Genomic DNA, 24,318 nt, shown 5'->3' on the forward strand with positions numbered 1-24,318 from the left:
TGGCTGGAGGGAGGGTGGGCGGGGCAGGGGTCAGGAGAGGGTCCAGGGAGGCCTGGGAGGCTAATGGCAATGGCCTCAAACCCCAGGCTGAGCACCGAGAGGGGTGGGCGTGGCCCGGTGGGTGCCCAAAGACCACTCTGGCAGCTTGTAAGAGGATGGATTGGAGCACTGAGGACCAAGCCAGAGACCAGTAAGGAAGCGAGAGGTGGTGGGTCCAGAATTGAGGGACAGCGAGGGTCGGGAGGAAGTGGCATTTGGGGAACTTCTGCCTGGCGGCCAGGACCCCCTCCTGCAGAGGGCTTGGTGTAGCCCTCATGGGACCTTCGCAGGACGACCAGGAAACAGGCCGCAGCAGCTTTGGTCTCCATTTCTCAGATAGAAAAACTGATCACCATGACGGGCTTGATCTTCTGGCTGGTCTCCAGTAGCACCTGGTGCGGAGCTCTGCAGATGGGCAAATACCAGTCACGCAGGACGTGTTGAGCTTCGGGTCTCTAAGGCTGGCTTCAGGCAGCCCCAGAGGCAGAAAGTTCTTTGGGTTGTTTTTTAAGGGTCTCACTTGCTGAGTACTTACTATGTACCAAGCACTATGTCAGATGCTTGGCACAAATACCTCATTTAACCTCACAAGAACCCCATGAGGAGGTGCCGATATTGTCTGCATTGTACCAACAAGGAAGCTGAGACTCCTCTGATGACCTGCAAAGGGCACACAGCTATTACATGGCAAAGCTTGGATTCAAGATGAAGGCTATCTGACTTCAAAGATGACTTTTCTCATCATGGCCATGGAGAGGCCTCCTATGAGCAGGGAGCTGCCGGGTCCAAACAGTTAGTACCAGTGCCCAAGGCTAAGGGGGCACTGGGAGGACACCGGCCTGTATCACAGGGACTCCTGTGAGGCTTCACTTGGGACTTCTGCCCCATGAGGAGTAGGAGTGGCTCCCAAGGACCAGACCTTGGCCTCCCTGGGCCCCTGCAAAACAGGCAGGATGCCCTGATGGGCCACCCACTGGCTCCCAAACACCCTGTTCTTCCCAAGGAGGGGCCACAGGACCTACCCAGGAGACTGAGCCACATCCTGGACTGTAGCCCCTCCCCCTCCAAATCAACCCTCCCTCCCTCCCTCCCCCACCCCCAGAGCTCCTCCACTATTGCCCTACTCAGACCCCTGCAGAAAAGCTAGCAAAGCCACACCCAGATGCAGAAAAGGTACATATACCAAGCTTTGGGGGGTTGTTTTGTTTTAACTCAGGAAAGGGCTTTTATTATTTTTAACTCACTTCCTAGGAAGTTAATTTTTAAAACACTCTTATGGAGTCTGGCCATCCCTTGTGCTACATTCAGAAACAATGATGCCAATCCAAACCCTCAGTGATGGGGTGAGCATGGGCGATGAAGCCGGGCCCACCTTTGAGCTCTGCGAGGGGGGAGCGCGTCCCTGAAACCCTTACCCTCCAAGGCCCCAGCACAGAGATGCGCAGGGAAAATCTGCTGATCCGTGAATGGCCCCCCATGAACTCTAAAAAGTGTTCTTAAGAACAGTACCGAATTATTGTTTAAGCCCTGGGTTACAATGCCTTAGTGCAGAGGAGCAGGGAGAAATGTGGACCCGGCGACAACTGGCCGCGTTCTGCTCAGAGCCTTAAATAAACATAGACACTCTATTACAGATGCACGTGCTGGTGCGAGACATGCTGTGTGCAGCAGATGGGCACGCACGGGCGTGCGTGCATGGAGAGGCGATGTACACCCACAGGCACAGACACACGCGGGATGCAGCCTTCCTCCAGCCCCACCCCCTTCCCTTCCGAACAGAGTTCTCCTGCAACAGGAGCCCCGTGAGGGTGACTGAAATCCCTTGTCTGGCCCATGCCTTCAGGGCAGGTATTTGAGTCCTGCTTTATTTTCCTTTGGGGGTCAGTCTCTCCAGCATTTGGTCAGTCAAGGCCAAGCCAGCAAGCCAGGCACTGATCCCAGAGAGAAGTCGGCTCCAGCTCTGAGCAGGTGGGATGACAACTGTTCTGGGGTGAGCCAGCGACAGAAGGCCCACCTCTCCGTGGCCACCTGCCAGCGTGCACACCCCACCAGGGTTCCAGCTCTAGCAAGGCCTCCAACCTGGGCACTTGGTCCTTCATCATTGGAACGCGAGGGCAGTTTCCAGGACCAGATGGGGAGGCCGGTGCTGGATCGCAGGCTGGATTTCAGTTACTTCAGCATCTGCAAGGTCACAGCCCTGTGGGTCCAGGGCCCTCGGTCGATGTCAGCCCTGGTATCTCTGGCAGCCAGGGCTCTGGGGAGCCACGGGAGGAGGGAGGGAGGTGGGCAGGGAAGGGTGGTGTTCCTGGTTCGGGCCTCTGCTCAAAGCCTCACTCAGCCCATCCTCCAGAGTGTGAAACACAATCCGGGAAGGCCAGTCCAATCCACTTGGCTGCCAAGTGCTGGTGGGTATGCTGGGAACCACCCAAAGCTGGAGGAAAGCTCGACACGTGTCCCCAGGCAGAGCTTTGCACCTACCTCCCCCATCAAGTTACCAAAAAAAAGATAACGAAAGAGGAACCTGGATTCTCCAATACTGGCCCCCGCCCCAGTGAGGCCCAGGAATACCCATCAAGGGTCCAGAGCCTCCACGTCAGTGTTCTCAGTAGACAAGAGCTCTGGCAGCGCCCCTCTGAGGAGGGCAGGGTACACCCCTCCTTGTGCAGGTGGTGGCTGAGCCACGCCCACCCGGCCTCTGCAGTGGTAGCAAAACGAAGCTTCCACCTGTCATCTTGGTTTCCTGCCTCCTGCCTTGCCAACCAGCCGGTAAGGTTTCTAAGGCACCATGGGCACCCAGCTTCCCCAAAGAATGGGTCCCGCCAGGGAGAGCCAGGACGAAACAAAAGGCTTTGTGGGAGCCCTACCCTCCCCCCAAACCCCAGGTGACACACATTCCGATCCTGTCCCTGGACACGCACTTGTGGAGGTCATGCAGCACGACAGGGGAGGAGGGCCGGGAGAGGGGCCACAGTCCCCAGCCCCCTGCCCGCAGGGGCGGCTGTTGGCATGAGGGCAGGGGGCCTTTGGAGCCGCAGGACGAGCGTGCTGCCGGGCGGCCCTGGGCGCATGCAGGGGCTCAGGACGCAGCCTCATCTTCTTGGACGCCGGGGAGCTCCGGGCTTTTGCCTCCTTCACCACACCCATCCTTCCTGTTCAGGGGACACCAGAGGCAGAGGGACCTCAGGGGTCAGAACATTGCATGCACGAGGACACTCACACACACTCATAGGCATTTATATCCACATCTCTCAAATCCCCCCTCGCCTCCTTTCTAAGCTCATCTCAGTCTCACTCTCCTGCATTGTGGTCCCTTGCTGGTTTCCTCACCCCTAGTCTCAGCCCACAACCCTCCGTGGCTCCCTACTGCCTGGAGACCAAATCTAGATTTCCCAGCCAGGCTTCCGGAGCCTCTCCAGATCTGACCTTCCTGAGCTGACTTCCCTGCACCCTCAAGGACCAGCCGGGTCACAGGCCTTCTAGGTTGGCCTAGATCAGCCCCCATGGTCCTGGGTCGAAGGGCTTTGGTTTTGCATTTTCTTTTCTTTGTTCACAGGACAGATTCTACCTATCGGTCTCAGGATTCTGTCACATATTCAGTAGATTCCTGTATCTGCTTTTTTCCCCTAAGACCTTTTTTTAAAAACATGATCAATGAGTGGACTTTGATACCTTTAAAAAGGATCAATCTCATTTAAATCTACTGTAGAGTTTCAACAATTATCCCAAAGCATAAAAAACAGAGACCATCAAGGACAAATGTTGGGACTCTGACGAGGTAAAACCTGCTTTTCAAAATTAAACTTGAGTCACAGAACTATAGAATGTTATAGCTGGGAAGTGTTAAGCCCAATCCCTTCACAGTCCAGATGAAGGAACTGACCTGTCTCCCCATTAACATGTCCATGAAAGGACAACGATTGCCTTGTTCAGGTGTACTCTTCATGCCCAACCCTGTGCCCTGCGTAGATGCGTCCCTGGCCTGTGACTGGCCCGAACTACCACTAGGGGGCGCCTAGTCACAGACACTGAGCTGGAGACCAGACGTCCGGGTTTGCGCCTCATGGTCCTAGTTCTGCCCGTTGTCCCCGGCATAGTTAGTAATAGCTTCCTCTTTCGCTCTCAAGAGTGGCTCCATTTGGACGCAGAATATGTGGTCCCCTACACTATGCCCAATTCCAGCATCGCAGCCTGCAGATCTAAAAGAGCCCAGGGAACCCCTTCCCTAGGACTGGCCACCTCACAGAAGAGACAGGGAACAGGAAGTAAGCTTTGGACAGTCGAGGCCTCTCCCAGGCCCCAGAGCTCACCCCACTTAGGCCAGGGAGTCTGTCAAGAGGAGGGCAAGAGGTTGGTACGTGGACCTCCCTGGGTGCAAGCAACCTCTGGCAGGGAGCAGACACCAGCTTGTCCACTATGATGGGACCCCATACGTCTGAAGAGGGTGGTCTCACACAGACGAAACCCACATCTGGGCCCCCGGACAGCACAAGTGAAACTGCTCCTTCCCCAGAGGCCGACGTACCTGGACGGCAGCCGCCGCTCACCTCCCAGGGGAGCACATCTCCTCCGCAGAGCGGGCTGGCTGGCACAGCCCCTCTGTCCCGCAGCTCCCTTCGCAGGCTAGAGGAAGGCGACCCAAGTCCCAGGACCACATTCTGGTCCAGGACCCCCTTACTGTTTTCTCTCTGCAGGTCTGTGCGCAAACTCCAGCAGGCCTTGTCAGCATCCCAAACTTTTATTTCAGTGGCAGGAGGTGGAAACGCTGAGGGCAAGGCTCACGGAGGTCTGGGGAACTGCTTTTCTGCCCTCCCCCAGGAGGTGGCGAATGTACCTGCCGGGCTCTGAGGCGGGAGCCGGCAGCACTGGGGGTTCCTCTTCCCTGGCCCAGCATCGTAGTCACCAGTCTGCCTGTCCTTACTCGCTGAACAAGCATTTATGAAGTGCTGACTGGGTGCACGGCCTCGGCAATGACCGGATGTATAGCACAGGCCACTCAGGAAGGCAGCTGACCCACCCCACCCCCGGACCAGGAAGAGTCAGCAGAAGTGTCCCTCCCTCCACACACAAACCAACCTTCTACAAAGAGGTCTGCCTGCAAACTTCGACTAGGCTGCCGTGGGCTGAGAACAGAGGTGCAGACAGGGAGGGCCCTGCTCTGAGGCCTGGCCGAGTCCCCAGGCTCCGGGCTCAGCCTGCACAGCCTGGCGATGCTGAGAGTGAGGGGAGGGGCCCCAGCCCTCACCCCACCGCAGGGAGCACCCTGCAGGCCGCAGCCCACCAGTACTTACGACAATAAGCTTCCCGGGGCAGACATGGAGCGCTCTTCCCTCCGCGCCTGGGGCTCAAACGGGTTCCCAAAGGAACGCTTTCTCAGCATGGACTTAACCAGGATCTGGGGAAGACACACCAGCGTGAGGAACACAGGCCGCCGGGTTCCCAGACGCACTGGCAGCCTCCACCCTGACTCCCGGATGGGGAGGCTGCTGGGTGGGCCCTGCTGAAGCTCCCTTTCCTTGGGCAGAGCAAGGAAGCGCATCCCAAGCAGAAGAAATGACAAGAGCACGGAGGGGAGCTGGTTGAGGGTGAATTCTGGGAACGGCGAGGAGCCCGGTGCATCTGGTGTGTGGCGGGCACAGAGGCCAGGAGCAGACCAGGAAGGGTCTGGAATGCGAGGCCGAGGGCATGGGGAGTGCAATTAGGAAATGCCTTCTGGCTACACAGGAAGGATGGAGTCGAGAAGAGGCTGTCCCAGGGGCCAGAGAGGAGCTGCGCAGTGGCCTGGGGGGATGCCAGGAGGGGACAGGCTGCTGTGTCCTAGCTCTCTGACTGTCCCTCCTCCCGCTACAAGGACAGCTCCATCCTCCTGCCCACACGCACACAAATTCTCGCACACCAGCATAGCATCAGGGGCGCCTTTACTTCTTCCCTCCTTCCTTCTTCCTTCCAACAGAAAGTATCTATTGAGTGCCTACATATGCCAGACACTATTCGAGGCACAGGGACCATAACGAGACAAAAATTCTTGCCCTCATAGAGTTTATATTCTAGTTGCGGGGGCAGGCAATCAATAAGACAGATCAGTAGAATATATGTTAGTTAGTGGTAAGGGCTCAGGAGGAAAAAATAAAACAAGGAAGGGGGATAAGGTATGACAAAGAGGAGGTTGGAATTTTCAATAAGGGGCCGGGAAGGTTCACTCACTTCTCACTGAGAAGGTGACTGTGGAGTGAAGACCTGGAGGGATGAGGAAGCGGCCCTGTGGACGTCTGGGCCAGAGGACCCCAGGCGGAGGGAAGGGATGTTCAAAGGCACTGGGGCGGCAGCTTCCGTGTCATGTGGTCGGAGTGAACGGAGGGAGGTGAGGAGGTGGGCAGGGGAAAGGGGGGCAGGCAGGCCATGCAGGGTCTGGCAGGCAGTCAGGTGCGTGGCTCTTACTTTGAGCAATACGGGAGACTGAGTGAGCAGGGTCTGAGCTGAGAAGGGACATGACCAGGTCCCTGGACCACCCTGGCTCCTGAGTTGAGTGTTAACTGTGGTGGGGGCCAGGGTGGAGGAAGGGCAGGGGGACAACCTGGGAGGCGATTCCAGTGGTTTAGAAAAGAGAGTATGGCGGTTAAGACCAGGGAAGTGGCAGTAGGGACCCTGCGGGAGCTGACAATTCCAGAGACCCCATACAGCCCTGGAGCTCTGTAGAGCATAGGACTCTAGCCCGCTGGCCCTACTGGACCCAGTAGGGAGGCATGAAGTGCACAGGCCAGACCCCATGCCAGGCACAGGCCCCAGCTCGCTCTCCCGGCCTTGTGCTCACCCCGACTCACTGTGAAACCTCAGCGCAGGGCAAGCCATGGCTCTCAGCGTCCCCCCACAAAAAAACAGATGGCCATCAGGGGCTACGTTAATAACTCCCAACTGTTAACGTGGAAGCTGTCCAGAGGAGGATGCGAAAAGCTGAAACATGAGAGGAAAGCGGAGGGAACACACGGGTGGTGTCTGCCTGACGCGCGGGGACCCCGGGACCACGTCTCCAAATCAAAGGCACGCTAGGCCTTTTCCCTCTCATGTCCTTGGCACCTAGTCCAGTGCCTGGAAAATAGCAGAAGTTCAATAAATCTTAGGAAGGAAGAAAGGGAGGGAGGGAAGGAGGGAGGAAGGAAGGAAGGAAATGCTTCTGCGGTCATGGTGAATGTGGACACTCAGTGAGGGCAGTATATTTATTTTATTTATTTTATTTTATTTTTTTGAGGGCAGTATATTTAAACCATTCGCTCTCCTCACCACACCTCCTGGTCTCCCCACCACGAGGCTGAATAATGTAACCTTGTTCCTGTGGACCTCTAGCGGAACAGTGGCCTCAGGGGCCCAGCATCGGGGCTGGCCAACCAGGAAGCCCTCTGCCCCCCACAGGGCCCAGCACAGAGCTAGTCTCAGGCAGCAGCCACGCCCACCCCCCAGGCCCTCCCAGGAGTCACTGCCTCCCCGCCCCACCCCTCCCCCATCCTCTTACCACTGTGGTCCAGCTGGGGATGAGCCTGACTGAGTTCTTCACCTCCTCCTCCGTCACCTCTACCACAGTGCAGTGCTCCTCCTCCGAGGGAAGGGGCTCCTCCCCATTCTTGGTCACCCAGGGATGCGACTGCAGAGCAGAGGGCAGGGAGGGTCAGGGCCATAGGCGACAGACATCGGCGAGCGAGGGACCCAGGCATCCCACCAGCAGTCGCCTTGAGGGTCCAAAGCCCAAAAACCCCAAACCCCAACCCAATACACAGATGTCCCCGGTGTAAGGCTCCCCAGAAGGGGAAACTGAGGCCTTTTTTCTGTGGCCCAGCCCAGCCCAGCACCTCTGGTTCCCCAACCTTGATGTCTGGCACCCCAATTCTTGTTTCAGGGTTCTTGTCTAGCATCTTCAGGATTAAGTCCTTGAGCTCTTCGCTGACCTTTGGCCTAAAGAAGGGGAAGGAAGGAGACGAGGGAGAGACAGCTGATGGTCCTTTGCTTCCCACCTCTGCATCCCACCCTGCTCCAGGCTTCCCTGATCAGTGCACACCAGGGCAGAGACACCGCCGACCCCCCTTCTCAGAGAGCAGGAGGGACACCCCCAAAGGCACCAGGGTGGAAGGAGAGAGCTCCAGAACAAGCGTATGGATATCCTTCTCCCCTGAGTACGAAGTAAAGCAGTCTCCCTCAGGGGGCAGAGGTCACAGACACAAACGGGGTCCCATGGGTGCTGGACACCCCCTGGGAGGCAGAGGTGGCAAGGATAATGCGAGAAGAGGCGCTTTATGGGACCCCCAAGAGGCCTTCGCCCCCACTCACCATCTTATCTTCTCCTCCACCTGGGAGGCGGTCAGGGAAGATACCCATTTGACAGAGGAGGAAACCGAGGCTCACCACCACCCAGAAAAGGGAGGGTAGGGGTAAGACTCAGGGGCAGGAGAGCAGGACTCAGCCCCGCATCAGCTTCGACTGTCTCTGCTTAAACTTCAGGCTTTGTTGCTACTTAAATTCTTGGGAGAAGGAACCTACTCTCAGGGCTATGACCTTGGCTCCCTCTGCTGTCCTAGATACTTAATCCCTTTTCAAACTCCTGGGCTGGGGAGAAGGATATACCGCGGGGGTGGTGGGGGAAAGGCTGGAAGACAGGCAGTCACGGGAAAGGGGAGGAAGCCTCTGCCGTGGGGATGGCGGCAGGGAGCAGGGAGCCGGCAGCAGGTGAATAGGTGGGGGGACCCAGGGGTCCTTGAATGCCCGGGCCAGGGCGTGCCTCTTCCTGTGGGCTTTGGGAAGCCTTGGAAAAACTTTCAGCAGGCGGCGTGGTGAGATCTGTTGCGCTTCATCAGGGTCACTCTGGCCTGACTGCAGTAGCTGGACAAGGCAGAGGCCTGAACTAGGCAGGGGGTGCCATTGGCAACGGAACCGAGAGATGTAAGAGGTGGACTGAGCACGGCTTGGGGCCATACAGGAAGTGGGTGCGAGGGGCAGGGACCCCGAGGACAACTCCCAGGTTGGTTTCTGACCTGGGCACTCTGCGCAGATGGTAAAAGGGCCCTGAAAAGTGCGGCGCTAGGGGACTCAGGCTGGCTGCCACGGTAGCTGGCAGCATAATCGGGAGAACCGTGGGTGGGTGGGGAGTCCTCTCCAAACAGTCCTTCTGGGCTCAGAGACCTCAGTCACAAAGGAAGGGGCAAGGGGGAGGGAGTGGTTTCAAATCCCAGACCCACTGAGCTTCCACTTTTCCATCTGTGAAATGGGGGAGTGCACCGGTATCGTGAAGCGCCCCCCCCACCCCGTGTGGAGAAGGTAGAGGTTCCCCGCGGGTGCAGGGTCTGCATGAGGTTGATGCCACTGACCTCCTGGAGGCCTTCAGTGAAGAAGCAGGATGAATGTGTGACCTGGGGTCATCCCTGCCCCACTCCCAGCCTCAGAGTTCCCATCTGTTCAATGAGATCCAACCCAGATGTCTGGGACCCCACTCACACGTCCCTCCATTTGCTCCCAGGGAGCAGCACCCCAACCTCCAGATCTGCAGGCTGGGGTGGGGCCGGAAAGGACAAACGCTCTGCTAAAACCCAGACACGCCTCCCTGGGGGTGGGCGGGGCCCGTGGTGGACAACTCACTCCTCCGGGAACACGATGGCCTCATTCTTGATCTTGCGGTGCAGGGCCAGGATGAAATCATCGATGAATGGGCACTGAGGCGGGGAGAGACAAAGGTTGCGGCGCCCAGCACCTCAGCTCGCTGGGGGCAGCTCCGGGCTCCTCGTGAGCTGGGGGGGAACGTCGTCTAACTTGTGCAGGTCCTAGCCCACAGGAGATGCTCAACAAATGTGGACTGAACGAATGAGTGCATGACAGCCACTCGCAGCAAGGCCTGCACTGCCAGGGCCTGAAGTTTGGGAACATGTTCCCTGAGATTCCCGCCTGTGCCTCAGCACGGTCCCTGGAGTGGGAGCGCGTGCGGACGGGGATCTCGGCATGTCAAGGTTGGGTGTCCGGCCTGACCCAGAGCAGAGGTCAAGGACAATTTGTTGAATGAATGAATGAGTGAATATGTGAGTGAATGAATGGCACCATCTACACCTCCCTTGGGATGTCTGCTGTCCCAGGACTCCTGCACATGAATCCATCCCCCCAAGGGGACAAGAGGAGAACAGAAAAGTCCCTTTTCCTTCCATCTTCTCTGAGCTGGGTGGGCTCTTTCAAAAGTCACTTTACTTAAGGACACAAAGGCAGGGCCTGCATCTGTCATGCATCCTGACCCATGGTGCCCAGCCCATGGTGCCAGGGCTGCCCAACCTCTGCCAGCCCACCCAGCACTCACCTTCCCGTAGACAAAGCAGTACAGCGTGATCCCTGTGGCCCACACGTCCAAGGCCTAGAAAGAAACAGCTCATATCAGTCCCCCAAAAGGAATTGACACCCCTTGGTCACCCAGCTTCAGTGGGCCATGGGAGAGGGCAAGTGGGGAACCTCCTTCCTCAGTCATGTATTCACTCAACAAACACTCCCAGGCCCCTGTTCCATGCTGGACCCTGTGCTGAGCACTGCGGACACAGGGACAGCCAGACCAGGGCCCTTGCTGTCAAGGGTTTCCAAGTCTCCTTGGAATGGGCCCAAACCAGACATGTTTCCAACTCAACAGGTACAAAACCCCCTTCATCTACAGGGTCGCATTTGCTGTACGCACGACACAGACGCACCCCAGAAACGACAGTATATGTTGAACTTGTACTCGCTAAACCAGCTCAGGCTTCGAGAAGTCATCCCTCTTCCTGATGATCCACTGGAAAAGCCACCATCCACCTTCTTTCTGACACCAGAACAGCCCCTGGCCCTCAGCTACCTCCACAGCCCCTTGGGGCTTTCCTGCACCCTTGAATGTGCCCTCTCTCTACAAGTTCCTCCTCTGGAACCCCACCTCCTCTCCTGGTATCCACTTTCTCTCTTATGTGAATGATTCTCAAATCTCTGCCTACGTATTCCTGCCACAGATGCCTCATCTGAATCCGATCAGGGAACACCAGACAAATGCAAACTGACATCATTCTACAAAATAACAGGCCTGTTCTCTTCAAAAATGTCAAGGTCAAGCCACTTTTCCAGATTAAAGGACCCCAAAGAGATGTGACAAGTGAATGCAGTGACTGACCCTGAATCAGATCCCGGACCAGAAAAAGAAAAGGCATTAAAGGACAGTATGGGGACAACTGATGAAATCTGAACAAGGTCGATTAGATAACAGTCTTTTATCAATGATAAATGTCCTAACTTTGATAACTGTACTGAGGTTATGTAAGAGAATGTCCTTGTTCTCAGAAAATACCTCCAGAAGTATTTAGTGATAAAGGGGCATAATGTCTCCAACTTCTATAAATAGACGGAGAGACAGTGAAAAGGTAAATGGGACAAAATGTCAATAATTGGTGAATCTGAATAAAAGATATAGGGGAGTTTTTTGTATTATTCTTGCAATTTTTCTGTAAATTTGGAATGATATCAAAATTAAAAGTTAAAAAAATAATCTCTCTCTACAGCCGTCTCCCGAGCTCCACACTCACACACGTGTCCAAGTGCCTCTCGACCATTTCCTCCATGGCAGAACCACAGTGGGGCAGCCAGTACTTCACAGGGTAGAGCAGGATGTGCCCGGGGACACACAGAACCACAGTCCCTGCTCAGAAACCTTTGCCACTGCCTCTGTCACTTAGGACAAAGCCAAGACCCTTAGGACTTCCCGATCCTTTAAACTCTAAGACACGCTGTGCCCCTCAGTTCCCTTGTATGTTCTCTGGGCCCCACCTCCTGCTCAAATTCTCCCCATTATTCAAGGCCTAGTTCAAAGGCTGCCATATCCAAGAAGTCAGGGGAAGCTCTGATGTCCCCCCAGACACGAGCTCTCCTGCCCTTGCACCATGACCAGAAGGGCAGGGAGCTGGGCCGTCCAGCCTCCGTGTGTTCCACAGCCCAGCCCAGAACTCAGCACAGAGCAACTGGCGGGAAGTGTCTGCAGGGAAGACTTGGGGCCGTTTTGCTGGAGGACGAGAGGAGGCCCAAGTTCGGCGAGTTTGTCGGACTCCAGAAGGAGGCAAACATGACGGAGGGGACCATGTTCAGTCCCTCCTGAGACATGAGGACCCTGGCACCCTCAGGTTGGAAATGGGACCCCGTGGCACGTACCCCCACCCCTCCACCTGAACCCCAACCCAGCCCGGGTCCTGGAAGCCACCTTCCCACTGAAGCTCTGGCCGGACTCAGAAATGGCCTCGGGGGCCATGAACGCTGGGGTCCCGGCCGTGCTGGACAGCCGAGCGTCGTTCCCCTCAAACTGGTTGCTGACGCCAAAGTCGGCGATCTTCACGTGCCCGTCGTCCCCCAGGAGCAGGTTGGATGGCTTGATGTCCCTGTGGATGATCTTCTGGTAGTGCACTGCAGAGAGAGGCAGCTCGAGCGCTGGCCTAGGGCCCTGCCGCCCAGACCCCCCACCTGCTCTTGCCTGGCCGTGGAGGCTGCCTCAAACTCCAAGAGAGAAGGAGCTGGGACTTCCTGTCCCCTGCACACATTCATCTCTCGAGGACCTAGGGCCCCCTGCTCAGCTATGCAGTGAAGGCACTAACCTAGGCTGTTAGTAACAGAGCCGGGACTGGACTCTTAGGAATCTCTGGACCCCAAGACCAGTGCTCTCTCCATGGCAATCAAGGCATCTGCCACTGAGGGTGGACGTAGAGGAAACTGGGGGAAGGGGTCCTCCGTAGGCCATCCCTGGCCCTCCCATGTGAGTGTTGTCTACAGGCTTGAAGCCCATCAAAATCTTTCCCCAGTTCCATCCCCCACACCCAGCCTGTCACAGCTGTCCCTGTTCCTCGGACTGAGGGTGGGATTGTGGGGTATCCTGCAGAGGTATCACCTCAGCCCTAGGGACTCTGGGCTGATGAGGTTTTGGAGAGGGAGGGCACTCCAGGCCTTGGGACTGCCGGGATGAACGTGGCCAGGGTAAGGGTCGGCCCTCTCTAGTAGGCTGAGCGCCCACCCTGCTTCCTGGGTCCAGCACTGCCGGGAAGAGATGGGCAGCTCAGGCCGAGATGACCAGCAATGTCCCAGCAGAGAAAAGGCACTGACCTCATCCCACAGCCATCCACTTACGGGCTCCCTGCTCAACAAATACGTTCCCCTGGACCAACAGACCCCAGGGTGTTGGAGAGGAGGGAATGGAATGGGAAGGAGGGAAGGGGAGGGGGAAGGAGAAGGAGAGGAAGGCTGGGGGCAGAGGGAGTGAACATCATATATTAATAAGAATAACAACAGGACCCATGGCCCTATAGCGATTGCCTCCTATGTGCCAGGTACACACAAAGCATTTGACACACATCCATCAGAACACAGACGCTCAGGAGGCTGTGTATTTGACCATGGAAAGTGGGCTCAGATTCTTATCTCAAACTCTGGCATCGCCCTTGAACTCCCAGCTCTTTATCCACAAGGATATCCCACAGACATCTCAACATATACTTCAGTATTTGTCAATCACATATTTAATTGAGAACTTGATTTCTCTTGTCTGCAACCCCCGCCCCGTCTAAACACACACACACACACACACACACACACACACACACGCACACACACACACACGCACACACACACACACGCACACACACACACACGCACACACACACACACGCACACACACACACACGCACACACACACACACGCACACACACACACACACACACACACACACACACGGCACCACCAAACAAACAGAACAGAAAAGCTCTGCTCCTCTTCTAGTCTTTCCCATTTAGTTAATGTCCATATTATCAGCTGCTCAGGCCAAAAACCTCAGCTCCTCTCTCCTTCAGACCCCACACCCAATTCATCAGCAAGTTCTATGGACGGGACCTCTGAGATATATTCCAGACGCGACTGCTTCTCCTACCTGCATGGCTGCACTTGCCCCGTCTGTAAGAATCAGGCCTGAGCCTCCCCGACCACAGGGCCTTCCCCGGGCAGCCTCAGCTCTCCCTTCTGGGGGCCAGAATCACAAGGCGGGTCTTCAGCACCGGGTGCCACCATCTGTCTGCCTGTCCAGTCCCTGCTGCTGACCAGTTCACTCCAGAAAGCCCTTCATCATGGTTAGCTGGGTCTTGATGAGGCTTTACTCAAGAGCCAGATGGGATTAGCTTGTTTTTTCTGGGTTTTTTGGGGGGTTTTTTTTGCAAGGAGAGAGGATGGGAGACAACAGGTCCGGGACAAGAAGTGGGTGGAAGCCAAGCTGGTACGGGGTCGTGTCTGCTGCCGACCACACCAGGGTGAAGTGCCCCCTTCTCACACCTCTAGGCCTTTGTTAGGGACTTTCTGCAAAGCCCTTCCCTCTCTGTGCCTGTTTCCCCATAGGTACAAAGACATCATTAAAATGAAGGCACTGGAGTGGCTCAGATGAGATAAAGACATTCACTGCAGGTCAAACCTCAGCTGGTCCTCACCTGTTCCCCTAGGAAGAGAATATTCTTCTGATAAACCAAGCTGAGATTTCAGAGGGATGGGCTGTGCCCCACTCCCCAAACCAGGCCAGAACCCTAGGTGCCTGTGGGCCCTCTTCTCCCCATGGCCAGTTAGTCACCCACTGCTGCCCACCTCACCTCGTTCACATTTGCTCCCCGCTGCCGCTGCCCTAATCCAGGCCTCACCATCTGTCAGTTGGGCTGTAGAACCAGCCTCCTCCCTGACCAGCTGGTGGCCTCTTGTCCTCCATGAAAGTCCTCTGTGGAGGCATTCCCAGCCCTCGCGGTGCAGCCTGGACAGTGTTTACAGCATCCTCTTTCCCTATCCCTGGCTCCCGGGTTGGACGTAACCAAACTGAACTTCTCCCCAGTCTCAAATAGTACTCCCCTCCGTGCCGCTGTCAGGCAGTTCTCTCCGCCTGGTGTACTCCCTCCTACCATGCCTCAAACTAGCCAACGAACTCCTACTCATCTTTCAGGACCCTACTCGTAAGTGGCCTCCTCCAGGAAGCCACCCCTGGTCCCTTAGTGCTCTGACAGCCCCTGTGCCTCCCCAGCCTTGGCAGGCACTGCTTAGGTTCCCGTCCCTCCCACTAGGCTGCGAGATCCTTGAGATCACTTCCGGGTCTTTGGCATCTACACGCCCCCAGCTGACACTTAGTAGGTACTCGTAAATGGATAAATGAACGAATAAATGAATTCCACAGATAGAGGCTAAACGAACATTCTCCCTTCTGAGCTCTCATCACCTTAGGGCCCCTCACTGCAAACGGACTCTGCTACCACCCACTGGCCCCACACCAGGACAGACTCCTCCTCGAGCCGCTGGACATAAATCCCTTCCCACAGCTCTTGAGGCCCAGTGGAGAGGCTAAGCTTGGCTAAGAACTCAGCAGAGGTGAGATACACGCTGAACGTCCGAGGCGCTGGCCGACGCGGTGACGACCAGGCGCAGAGAAGGACCTGGCGCATGCCCAGTGAAGTCTGCCGCCACCCTACCTGTTCAGGAAGTTTCGGTCCCGCCCACATGCCCATTTCCCCACCCCCAACTAAAGATGATTGGTAGATCAGCACTGACTGACAGGAACTGCTCAGAGTCTGCTCAGCCTGGGCTCCGTCTCCTCTTGTGTCCCCTCCACTCCCCCCGGGTCTCCAGCCTCAGCGGGGCAGGCAGCCCCTTACTCACAGTACTCAAGACCCAGGATGATGTCCCTCAGGTAGAGACGAGCTTGCTCCTCGGGGAAGGGCTTGTCACAGGGCACTTCCATGACCGGCCTATGGGGAGGGCGGGGAGGAGGGATGTTTCGCCGGAATCAGGATTAGTAAAGGCAGATGTCAGGTGGAGGGGGAACAGGGACTGGGCCGTACAGACCCCTCAGGACCTTTTGGGAGCCCTCTATGCTCGAACGGGTCCCTAAAACCCCAGAGAGTAGCTTCTTCTCCCATACAATGAAAATTTGAAAACACGCATAGACGCAAATATCCCTATTCAATCACTACAATTTCAAATTAGCTTTATCTTAATTTCTGATTGGCTTGGTATTCCTTCTTCTAAGTACTTAATTATCTATAATCAAACAGTTGTGAAGATGCCATTTAGGGCAGTGTTTTCAAACTGTAGGTCCAGGACCAAGAAGGTCATGAAATCAATTTAGTGGATGCCTACTGCTTTTTTTTTTTTTTTTTTTTTCCTAATGAAGTAGAATATATCAGAGTATATCACATGTAATACACTGTTTTATAAAACTTTGGTTTCAATTACAGATATGGATGGCAATGTAAAACTTGTATTTCTTACTTTGAATGGAGGTCAAAAATGCTGAAAGCCCCTGAGTCTTAAAAGGACATCACTCCCTGCCCCTTCCCCAAATTGGTCTTTAGGTAGCCTCCCAGGCAGAGAGACAAGTCACAGCCTGTATTCAGGCCTTGGCAGTTAGGGCCCCCAGTCCACCCAGCCCCGTGCCCTTTACTGCATGTCTGCTGTTCTTCACATGCCCTGAGAAGGTCAGACAAGGCGAACATGAGTTACAACCCTAGATTTCATCAGTGACTTGCTGTGTGACTTTGGGCAAGCCACTTACCCTCTCTGAACCTCAGCTTCCCTCCTTGTAAATGGGAGTGAATGGCATCCCAGCCACCCAACTCATAAACTTGTAAAACTGAAAGAACTCTTTGTGATTTGAATACAGATGAGAGTTGAGTTCCATATCTATACTTTTGCTGGAGAAATATTCCTTTCTTCTCTCTCTTCTCCATCAAAATCTTCTTTCCAGTTCTTCAAGGCCTGGCTCAAAACCCACCCCCTCTTCCTGAGGCCTCCGTCGCTATTCCAGTCTCACTGACCCCACCGGCCTTCAAAGAATCATCCTCTTGGTCTCTCGTTCTGCCCCCACTCCCCAACCCAGACCACAGCTCCCTAAGGACAGAGGTTGGACCTCTTTTTTTTGCTAGAGTAGCTGACCCCAGGACTAGGGATACAGGGAAGGAAAGGAAGACTTGACCTGCCTGATCGGGATGGGGAACTCACCCCTTTCTCAGGAGGTCAAACACTGAAAGAAAAGAGAAGAAAAGAAGAGTAGGTAAGGTGCAGCCAGGCTGAAAAAACAGCCGATGCCAAGGTTCCTCCCTGTTCTGGAGGGTGGGAGAGGGGGCAGGCATCCAGGCATACTTGAGGGAGGGATAGGACAGGGGTCCCAGGGTATCAGAGGAAGTAAATGAGCGTGGGTCGACTATGGACCTGCCTCACTAGATTCTCAGGTGCTGAGTGAGGACCATCAACATAGACCCCTTTTATGGGGGGGAAACTGAACCTCAGAGAAGGGGCAGGAATTTTCCTACAGGTCATAGCAGATAGGCAGGTAGGAGAGGGAGTGGAGGCTAAAGACTTGGCCTCTGATTCCTAAGCCAGTGTTCCTTCTGGCCATTCCCTGAGAGCTGCTAAGCCCAGCCCTGAATCAGGCACCAAGGACTTAAGTAATAACAACAGCATACTATTACTAATAATAGCGAATGTGTCTTGTATATAATAACTCGTTTTCTTCTTACATCAACACTATGAGGTAGATACCATTATTATCCCCATTTTACAGGTGAGGAAACTGAGGCACAGAGTTACTATCTCTCCGATCAGTGGAGTGGGGGCTTGGGAATATTTGTTGAATCTAACTGGATATTCTGAGCCTGGCTCAGCAGGGCTGGGCAAGAGAATCTGGGCCTTGAGAACATGTGTTTCCTCCCTGCCCCCAGGAGGTCAGTGCGTTGTACACAGCCCATCTAGACGTCAAGTGTGTCTCCGGGGAGCACTCAGACCCACCGGGGTAAGCTGCTTTGGGGATGAGCTGGGTCACTCACCCAAATAGAGATTGTCCTCAGCTGGGTCATCCAGGACCTGGTGAGAGGGAGCACACATGAGGGTGAGTCTTGGGGAGTTATGGGGTGGGCATCCCAGGCTGTCTCGTCCTCACCAGCCCTAGGACCCCTAGTGTGCTCCACAGCCACCCTGGACGATGCAGCAGGAACTCTGCAGGCACCAGGCAGATGAGGCCTCAGAAATCACTAGCCCCGACCTGGGTTCACCACATGGCACCCAGCCCCTCTTCCCCTCGTGCCATGATGGGGGCTCACTTCTTGCCTCTGGGGCAGCTCGTCCCCCTCCATGAGAACTTGAGAACATCCCAGACCAGCCTGAGCTGACCCCAGAAGCCTCCCGGCAGTCCCCACCCCAATTCTGGCCCTGCCCTTGGCATATTTCCCTCAGCGGGATCGCTGGGTCCGTGCCAAGTCCCCCCTGCACCAGAGGCTACTCCACAGGCCTCACTGGCTCACCGCCTACCTCGATCAGCTTGACCACATTCACGTGGTCCAGCTTCTTCAGGATGGCGATCTCCTGGTACACCCGCTCCAGGGGCAGCAGCTGCTTGGCTGGTCCTGCCTGGGCAGCCCGGGACCCTCTAGGGGGAGGGCGACCTGTGACCAGGAAGGGGAGTCCAGCCAGTTGCAGAAGGCTGGGCCTCACCACGGCCCTGCGACCAGCCTCAAGCAAGAATCTTGCAAGACCATGGCCTTGGCCTCAACCCCCCAAGCACAGTCCCACCACCAGGCCTTTGCTCGCTTTCTCCCTGTCTACCCCCAGTCCTAACAAAAACTAGCCTCCGAGGTCTCCTCCTCCTCTGCCCCCAGGCCAGGAGCTCCCAAGCCCAGGACCAGACAGATACGTACGTGGAAAGCCATACTGCTTCAGTAACTTCTTCTTGGAAAGAACTTTCATTGCCTGAGGAGGGAGGGGCAGACATGTCACTTGTGTGAAGCCACCAGGGGTTAGAACAGGCTGGTTACATGTGGACTGAGGTCCAGAAAGGCACATGAGCATCTGTCACTGGCACTGAGGATATGGACTGGCTGCAGTTATGCTGGGTTAGGAGGGAGCCATATCTGAACCTAGGCCTCACCCGTATTCCCCCCAACAAGCCTTTCTAGAGCTCTCCCCTTAGAGGCATCCAGCCTCTGCTTGCATATTCCCAGGGTCAAGAAGCTCATTCCTGAGAATTCCCTGGTGGTCCAGTGGTTAAGAATCTGCCTTCCGATGCAGCGGACGTGGGTTCGATCCCTGGTCAGAGAACTAAGATCCCACATGCCGCGGGGCAATGAAGCCCACGCTCCACAACTAAAGAGCCTGCATGCTGCAACTAGAGGGAGCTCACTCTGTTCACAGGCAGCCTTGTCCTCTGTCTTAGCACAGCCTCTGCCCACCCCCCCAGCCTCCTAGGGCCCAGCTTGGAGGGGCCCTAGACTCACATAGTGAGTCTATCCCCAGACTCACATAGTGCCTGTCTTCACTTTCGTTGTAGGCCAGCCTCACCACGCCGTAGGCACCCTGCAGATAGGCACAGGTCAGCCCCCGCTGGACAGGACAGCCTCTCCCAGGACTAGCCCAGGAGAAGGGGAGCCTGAACAGCTCCAGCCCCCTGCCCCCGCTTCCCATCTCCACCCCTGCCACCAGTGGGCATAAATTTCAGGCGGGCAGGGAGAGGGTTCCTATGCCCTGGTCACTGCCCCTGCCGGGCTCAACACAGCTGTATGCCTTCCCCAGCCCCTTCCATCAAAAACTCTGGGGAGGGGACTTCCCTGGGGGCGCAGTGGTTAAGAATCCACCTGCCAATGCAGGGGACACAGGTTCGAGCGCTGGTCTGGGAAGATCCCACGTGCCACGGAGCAACTAAGCCCGTGCGCCACAACTACTGAGCCTGTGCTCTAGAGCCCGTGTTCCACATTAAGAGAAACCACCGCAATGAAAAGCCCGTGCACCACGACGAAGAGCAGCCTCCACTCACCGCAACTAGAGAAAGCCCGCGCACAGCAACGAAGACCCAACACAGCCAAAAACAAATAAATAAATTTATATTAAAAAAAAAAACCTCTGGGGAGTCGGGAGTCAGGAGTCATCTCCCACCCCCCAACCCCAGGTGTTTCCTATAGAGGACAAAACTTTCCTCACTTCCAGGCTAGGACCTTCTTGGCCCAGCCTCACATTCCCAGAGGAGGAGAGGGGATTTTGCCAAGCAGAGGATCTGGACAGGCTGCCTCTGCAAATCCCCCAGACAAGTTCTCACTGCTCCTGGCCTGCCCCCGGGCCTACCTTGCCAATCTCACTCTGCAGCTTGTACTGGTTCAGCTGCACACAGTCCTGGTGGGGGAAAGAGAGAGGATATCAGGTAAAGCTTGATCCAGAAGCAGCACTGCTCCCACTCCAGGAGCACGTCCAGGGCCCCATCCTGGCCCCAGGCCCCTTGCTCCCAGACCCTGGGTCTCACCAACCTTTCAAGTTTACATAGGCAAGTGAGGTAGTGCCAATGCCAAAAGTGAAGCCGAAAGTGACAAGACTTGGACAATGTTTGAAAACATGAATGGTGAAGCATACCTATGCTTTGCTCCCTAGGAAGTGGTAGAAAAATGCACTGATTCCTACCTGGATGCTGGGGGCTGGGAGACCCTGATGGGAGAAACCCATGAGCAAGTGTTTCCAGAAGCAGCTGAATGAGGAGACTGCATGGACAAGAAAGATGAGGAGAGCCTTGGGGACAGGAGACCAGAGCCCTGGCTCAGGCGTGAAAAGCTCAGCTTCTGAAGCCTGTAGATTGCTCAGTACTTGGGTTCCCTTTCAGATCCAAGTGGCAAGGACGGAGCCCAGAGGCTGGAAGCCTGCTGGCAGCTCCTGAGTCAGAGCAAACTCTAAGAGGCAGGATTAGAGGTGGAAGGCTCAAGCTGGGGAAGACTTGGGGGACAGGAGGACACACTACCTTCAGATCTCTAAGAGGACTTCTTGGGGGAATAAGGCAGGGACCTATTTCCTAGGCCTGGACTGGGGGTGGGAATGGTGAGACTTACAGGAGGCAGCAACTGGCTCAGATGAAGCTCCCCCGGGTGGGAAGAGACCGTGTAGTGAGGTAGTGAGCTCCTCAGCTCTGGGGGTATGCAAACCAAAGGCTAGACAGCTGTGTGGCAGGGATAGGAACAGCAAAGGGTCTTCACTGAGGACTACTGAAAAGGCACCCCCTAGCTCTGCCCCACCAACCTCTGCGTCTGAGATGGCCACATGGTGGGACTCGATGGTGGGCCTGCGCCATGTCCGTGGGGAGATGTGGCTGGCAGGCCCTGTAGCGTAAGGCGCAGCCTGAGCCTCCAGGCAGCTCCCCGCTGGCCGCTCCTGCAGGGAGAACTTCCTAGCCGAGAGGCCGGGCCGGGTGGCGGGGCATCTTGAAGTACCGCCGGGGATCACGGAGGCAGCTCTGGCCCGTGGTGAAGGGTCCACACAGTTCCTGGTGGGCTCTGGGCTGCCATCCGTCTCCTCCAAGTGGGCCACATCCATGGCTGCCACTCGCTCCACCAACTCTGCCCGAGGGTCCTGGCAGCAGACCGCTGGGCCCCCCTCCATTGCCACAGTCAGCGGGTTCCTCTGTGCAGCCTTATTGGGAACCTGAGAAGAGAGGGCAGAGAAGCCGTCAATCCCGGCCACAGAACAAGGAGGTCAGATTTCCAGGCCCTTCTCCCATCGTAGCCACAAACTGTGAGTCCCACCTCCATGTCTTTACCTGGCCTGTTCCCTCTGCCTGGGTTGCCAGCATCCAAACTCAAGTCTCCCTACTAACTAAAGGAATTCCAGGAACTCATCTGGCTCTTCTGCACACCAGCCCTCTAGACCTCAGTGTCCGCATCTGTAAAACAGGCACAGTCACATCAGCCTTCCTGGCTTCACAGGGAAGCAGGGAGAATCTGATATTCTGGAGTCAGGACAGACAGACATGGGCGGAACACTGGAGGCCCAGCAGTACTGGGAGAAACAGAGCCCCAGGTCAGCTCAGGCCCCCATCCAGCAGACAGCGCAGTGACTCACAGCCCCACCCCCTGACAACAGAGCATTCCAATGCTGCTGCTGTGGCCGCCTGGAAGCTGATCCAGGCCCCCCCTCCACCCCTCACTGCTTCCAGGAAGACTTCCCTGGGTCTCAAGCCTCTCCCACCCATCTCACTTCCTCCAGGAGACCCTCCAGGGCCACAGGGCAAGTCTCCCATTCCTTTCTTCCCTGCCCTAGCAGAGCCGGCAACCCAGGACAGGGTCCATTAGAGGAGGAGGTTGCTACTTTGGTGACTGTGAAGAGAGACTTCACTGCACTTATTTCTCCTGGTTTTTCCTTCCAGTTTATTCATGTGGCTAAAATGTTCCCCACATCTGTTCAGGCTGAGATGCTCCCCCTGGCCTGGCCTTATATCCACACTGGCCCTATTGCAGTCTGAGCCTCCATCTAGGCTCCAGGCCAAGGACTAACTCCAGCTTGAACCCCGAACCAACCTCCAACCTCCAGCCCCAGACCTCACACTCAACTACAGCTCTGGGCTGAACCCTGACCCAGGGCTGAACCCTGATACTCAGGCTGGGACTCCATTTCTGCCCCAGGCTGAGCACTGGCCCCACCCCACTCGATGCCCCTCCCCTTTCCTGGACCAAACTCAGCATCTTCTCAGGAAAAGGAAGTAAATGGACTCCTGACCCTCTGCCCTTCCTGTCTGGTGGTAACTTGTGCTGTCACCACACAACAATTTTGAGAACGTGGTCTCCGTTACACCCCTTATTCCCCCATCACCTTGTTTTGACAGATGTCAAGGAGGCGGGGTTCACTGGAGTCCACTGGCCACAGAGGAGCCTGGGCTGGGTTCCAGTCCTGCCGGCCAACCTGCTGTGGGCCCTGGGCAGCTCCTTCCTGACTCTGAGCCTCAGTCTCCCCATCTGTACCACAGATGCAGGACCTTCCCAGATTCCTAAGGCCACAGCAAAACTTGGAGATGGATTGTGGGTAAGGGTGTGGTCCAGACCCCCTGTGCCTGGCACACAGTGTGTTGTATGAGTAGAAGCCTGGTGGAGCTGATGTTGGCATGCAGAAAGGAAGGGAGAAGGGAATTTAGACTGGCAACAGGAAAAGACATGGACACTGGACCTAAAGGAGTGAGGGGAGTGGGGGTTGGTGAGGCTAGAGCATCAGGGAGGCCTCCCTGGAGGAGGTGAGAGTGGCAAGTAGGAGTAGAACATTGGAGGACTCTCTGAAGTAGGTGAGGAAGGGAGTAGGGCTGGAGCATCATGGAGGCCTCCTTCGAGGAGGTGGAATGGAATTAGAGCATCAGGGAGGCTTTGGGAACCAGACGGTTGCAGGAAGGAAGAAGCCAAGGCTAAAGGGAGCCCTACAAGCTTGGCCCACCCTGTAGGTGGCTCACCCTGCCGCCCCTCCCCCTCACTCTGTAGGCCCTTTTTCTCCCACCAGAATATAAACTCCACAGGTTAGGGCTCTTGTCTGCCTCGTCTCCATAAGGTTACTGGCATCAGCAGCAGTGCCTGGCACAGAGAAACAGTAAATATTTTTTGAATGAATGAGTAGTTGCCATAGTGATCATTACAGTCCTGGCCCCATTAGACAGATGGAAAAGCGGAGAGGGGGAAGGAGACCCCAAGGAGCCTAAGCCAAGCCCATGGCAGGGAACAAATGGCAGTGTGCGGAACTCCTCGGTCCACAGCAGTGACCGAGGGGACTGAGAGTCACCACAGGCAGAGGCCACAGGCTGCCCTAGCCCATCAAATCTGCATAGGATTTCCCTGAGACTGTTACCCCAGCCATAGGCCATCCTCCTTCAACTCTCTTTCCCTCTTTTCTCAGATTGGGAAAGTAGGGCCCAGCAAGGGGCAGGGATGGGTCTGAGGTCACACAGCAGGTCAGGGCAGAGCCTTCCCGCTCCAGTTTGGGGCCCTGTTACCTGGTTGAGGACCCAGGCTCTGAAGCCAGGCTGCCAGGCTACGCTCCTTCCTGGCCAGGTGCCCATGGGCAGGTGACTGCACTCTGTGCCTGGGTTTTCCCCATCTGCGGAATGAGGTTAACAGCAGTATCACCCGCCCGCGGGGCTGCGAAAAGGAGTGAACACCCTTCCCGGGCTCCGAACCAGGCCTGCCGCTGACGAAGCCCCGTAAAATGGAGTTGTGCTGCCGTTGTTGTGACTGCCTGGGACACGCGGTGGCCCAGATGGATGCGCGGAGGCACAAGGCAGCTGTGAGGGCTGACGTCAGGCCCTCCGCCCTCCCTCCCGCCTGGATCAAATTCAGGTGACTAAGCACGTCTGTGCAGGAGGCGCCCTGGGGAGGCCCCAGGTTCCTGCCTCGTGTCCAGGAGACAGGGCCGTGTGTCCGCGTGAGAGAGTACGCGTAAGCAGGGCTGTAGGCTCGGGGTGACAGTGTGTGGTGGGG

The 24,318-nt window shown here is 56.1% G+C and overlaps 1 protein-coding gene across 4 annotated transcripts in view; it reads right to left on the bottom strand.

Annotated features, from left to right (window-relative positions):
* Window positions 1-1,265: 1,265 nt before the first annotated feature.
* CAMKK1 (calcium/calmodulin dependent protein kinase kinase 1) overlaps window positions 1,266-24,318 on the bottom strand; it is a 27,209-nt gene continuing 4,156 nt past the window's right edge. For 2 of the 4 annotated variants that reach the window (XM_024734440.1, XM_024734448.1), the window contains exons 2-17: window positions 21,110-21,511; window positions 20,174-20,221; window positions 19,358-19,411; window positions 18,757-18,808; window positions 18,371-18,504; window positions 17,890-17,926; window positions 17,066-17,087; window positions 15,725-15,813; window positions 12,263-12,462; window positions 10,358-10,411; window positions 9,655-9,728; window positions 7,893-7,980; window positions 7,544-7,672; window positions 5,328-5,431; window positions 4,562-4,659; window positions 1,266-3,188 (exon numbers count right to left, since the gene is read on the bottom strand). In XM_024734440.1, the coding sequence (XP_024590208.1) occupies window positions 2,815-3,188; window positions 4,562-4,659; window positions 5,328-5,431; window positions 7,544-7,672; window positions 7,893-7,980; window positions 9,655-9,728; window positions 10,358-10,411; window positions 12,263-12,462; window positions 15,725-15,813; window positions 17,066-17,087; window positions 17,890-17,926; window positions 18,371-18,504; window positions 18,757-18,808; window positions 19,358-19,411; window positions 20,174-20,221; window positions 21,110-21,469 (1,917 nt within the window). In that variant the 5' untranslated portion in view covers window positions 21,470-21,511 and the 3' untranslated portion in view covers window positions 1,266-2,814. Of the gene's footprint in view, window positions 3,189-4,561; window positions 4,660-5,327; window positions 5,432-7,543; window positions 7,673-7,892; window positions 7,981-9,654; window positions 9,729-10,357; window positions 10,412-12,262; window positions 12,463-15,724; window positions 15,814-17,065; window positions 17,088-17,889; window positions 17,927-18,370; window positions 18,505-18,756; window positions 18,809-19,357; window positions 19,412-20,173; window positions 20,222-21,109; window positions 21,512-21,626; window positions 21,750-22,675; window positions 23,158-23,344; window positions 23,419-23,834; window positions 23,986-24,318 lie in introns of those variants that run through there. The other 2 variants (XM_024734431.1, XM_024734456.1) reach the window with 2 other exon arrangements.

This window comes from Neophocaena asiaeorientalis, unplaced genomic scaffold (assembly GCF_003031525.2).
Source record: "Neophocaena asiaeorientalis asiaeorientalis breed wild unplaced genomic scaffold, Neophocaena_asiaeorientalis_V1.1 scaffold129, whole genome shotgun sequence".
Taxonomy (NCBI): Eukaryota; Metazoa; Chordata; class Mammalia; order Artiodactyla; family Phocoenidae; genus Neophocaena; species Neophocaena asiaeorientalis.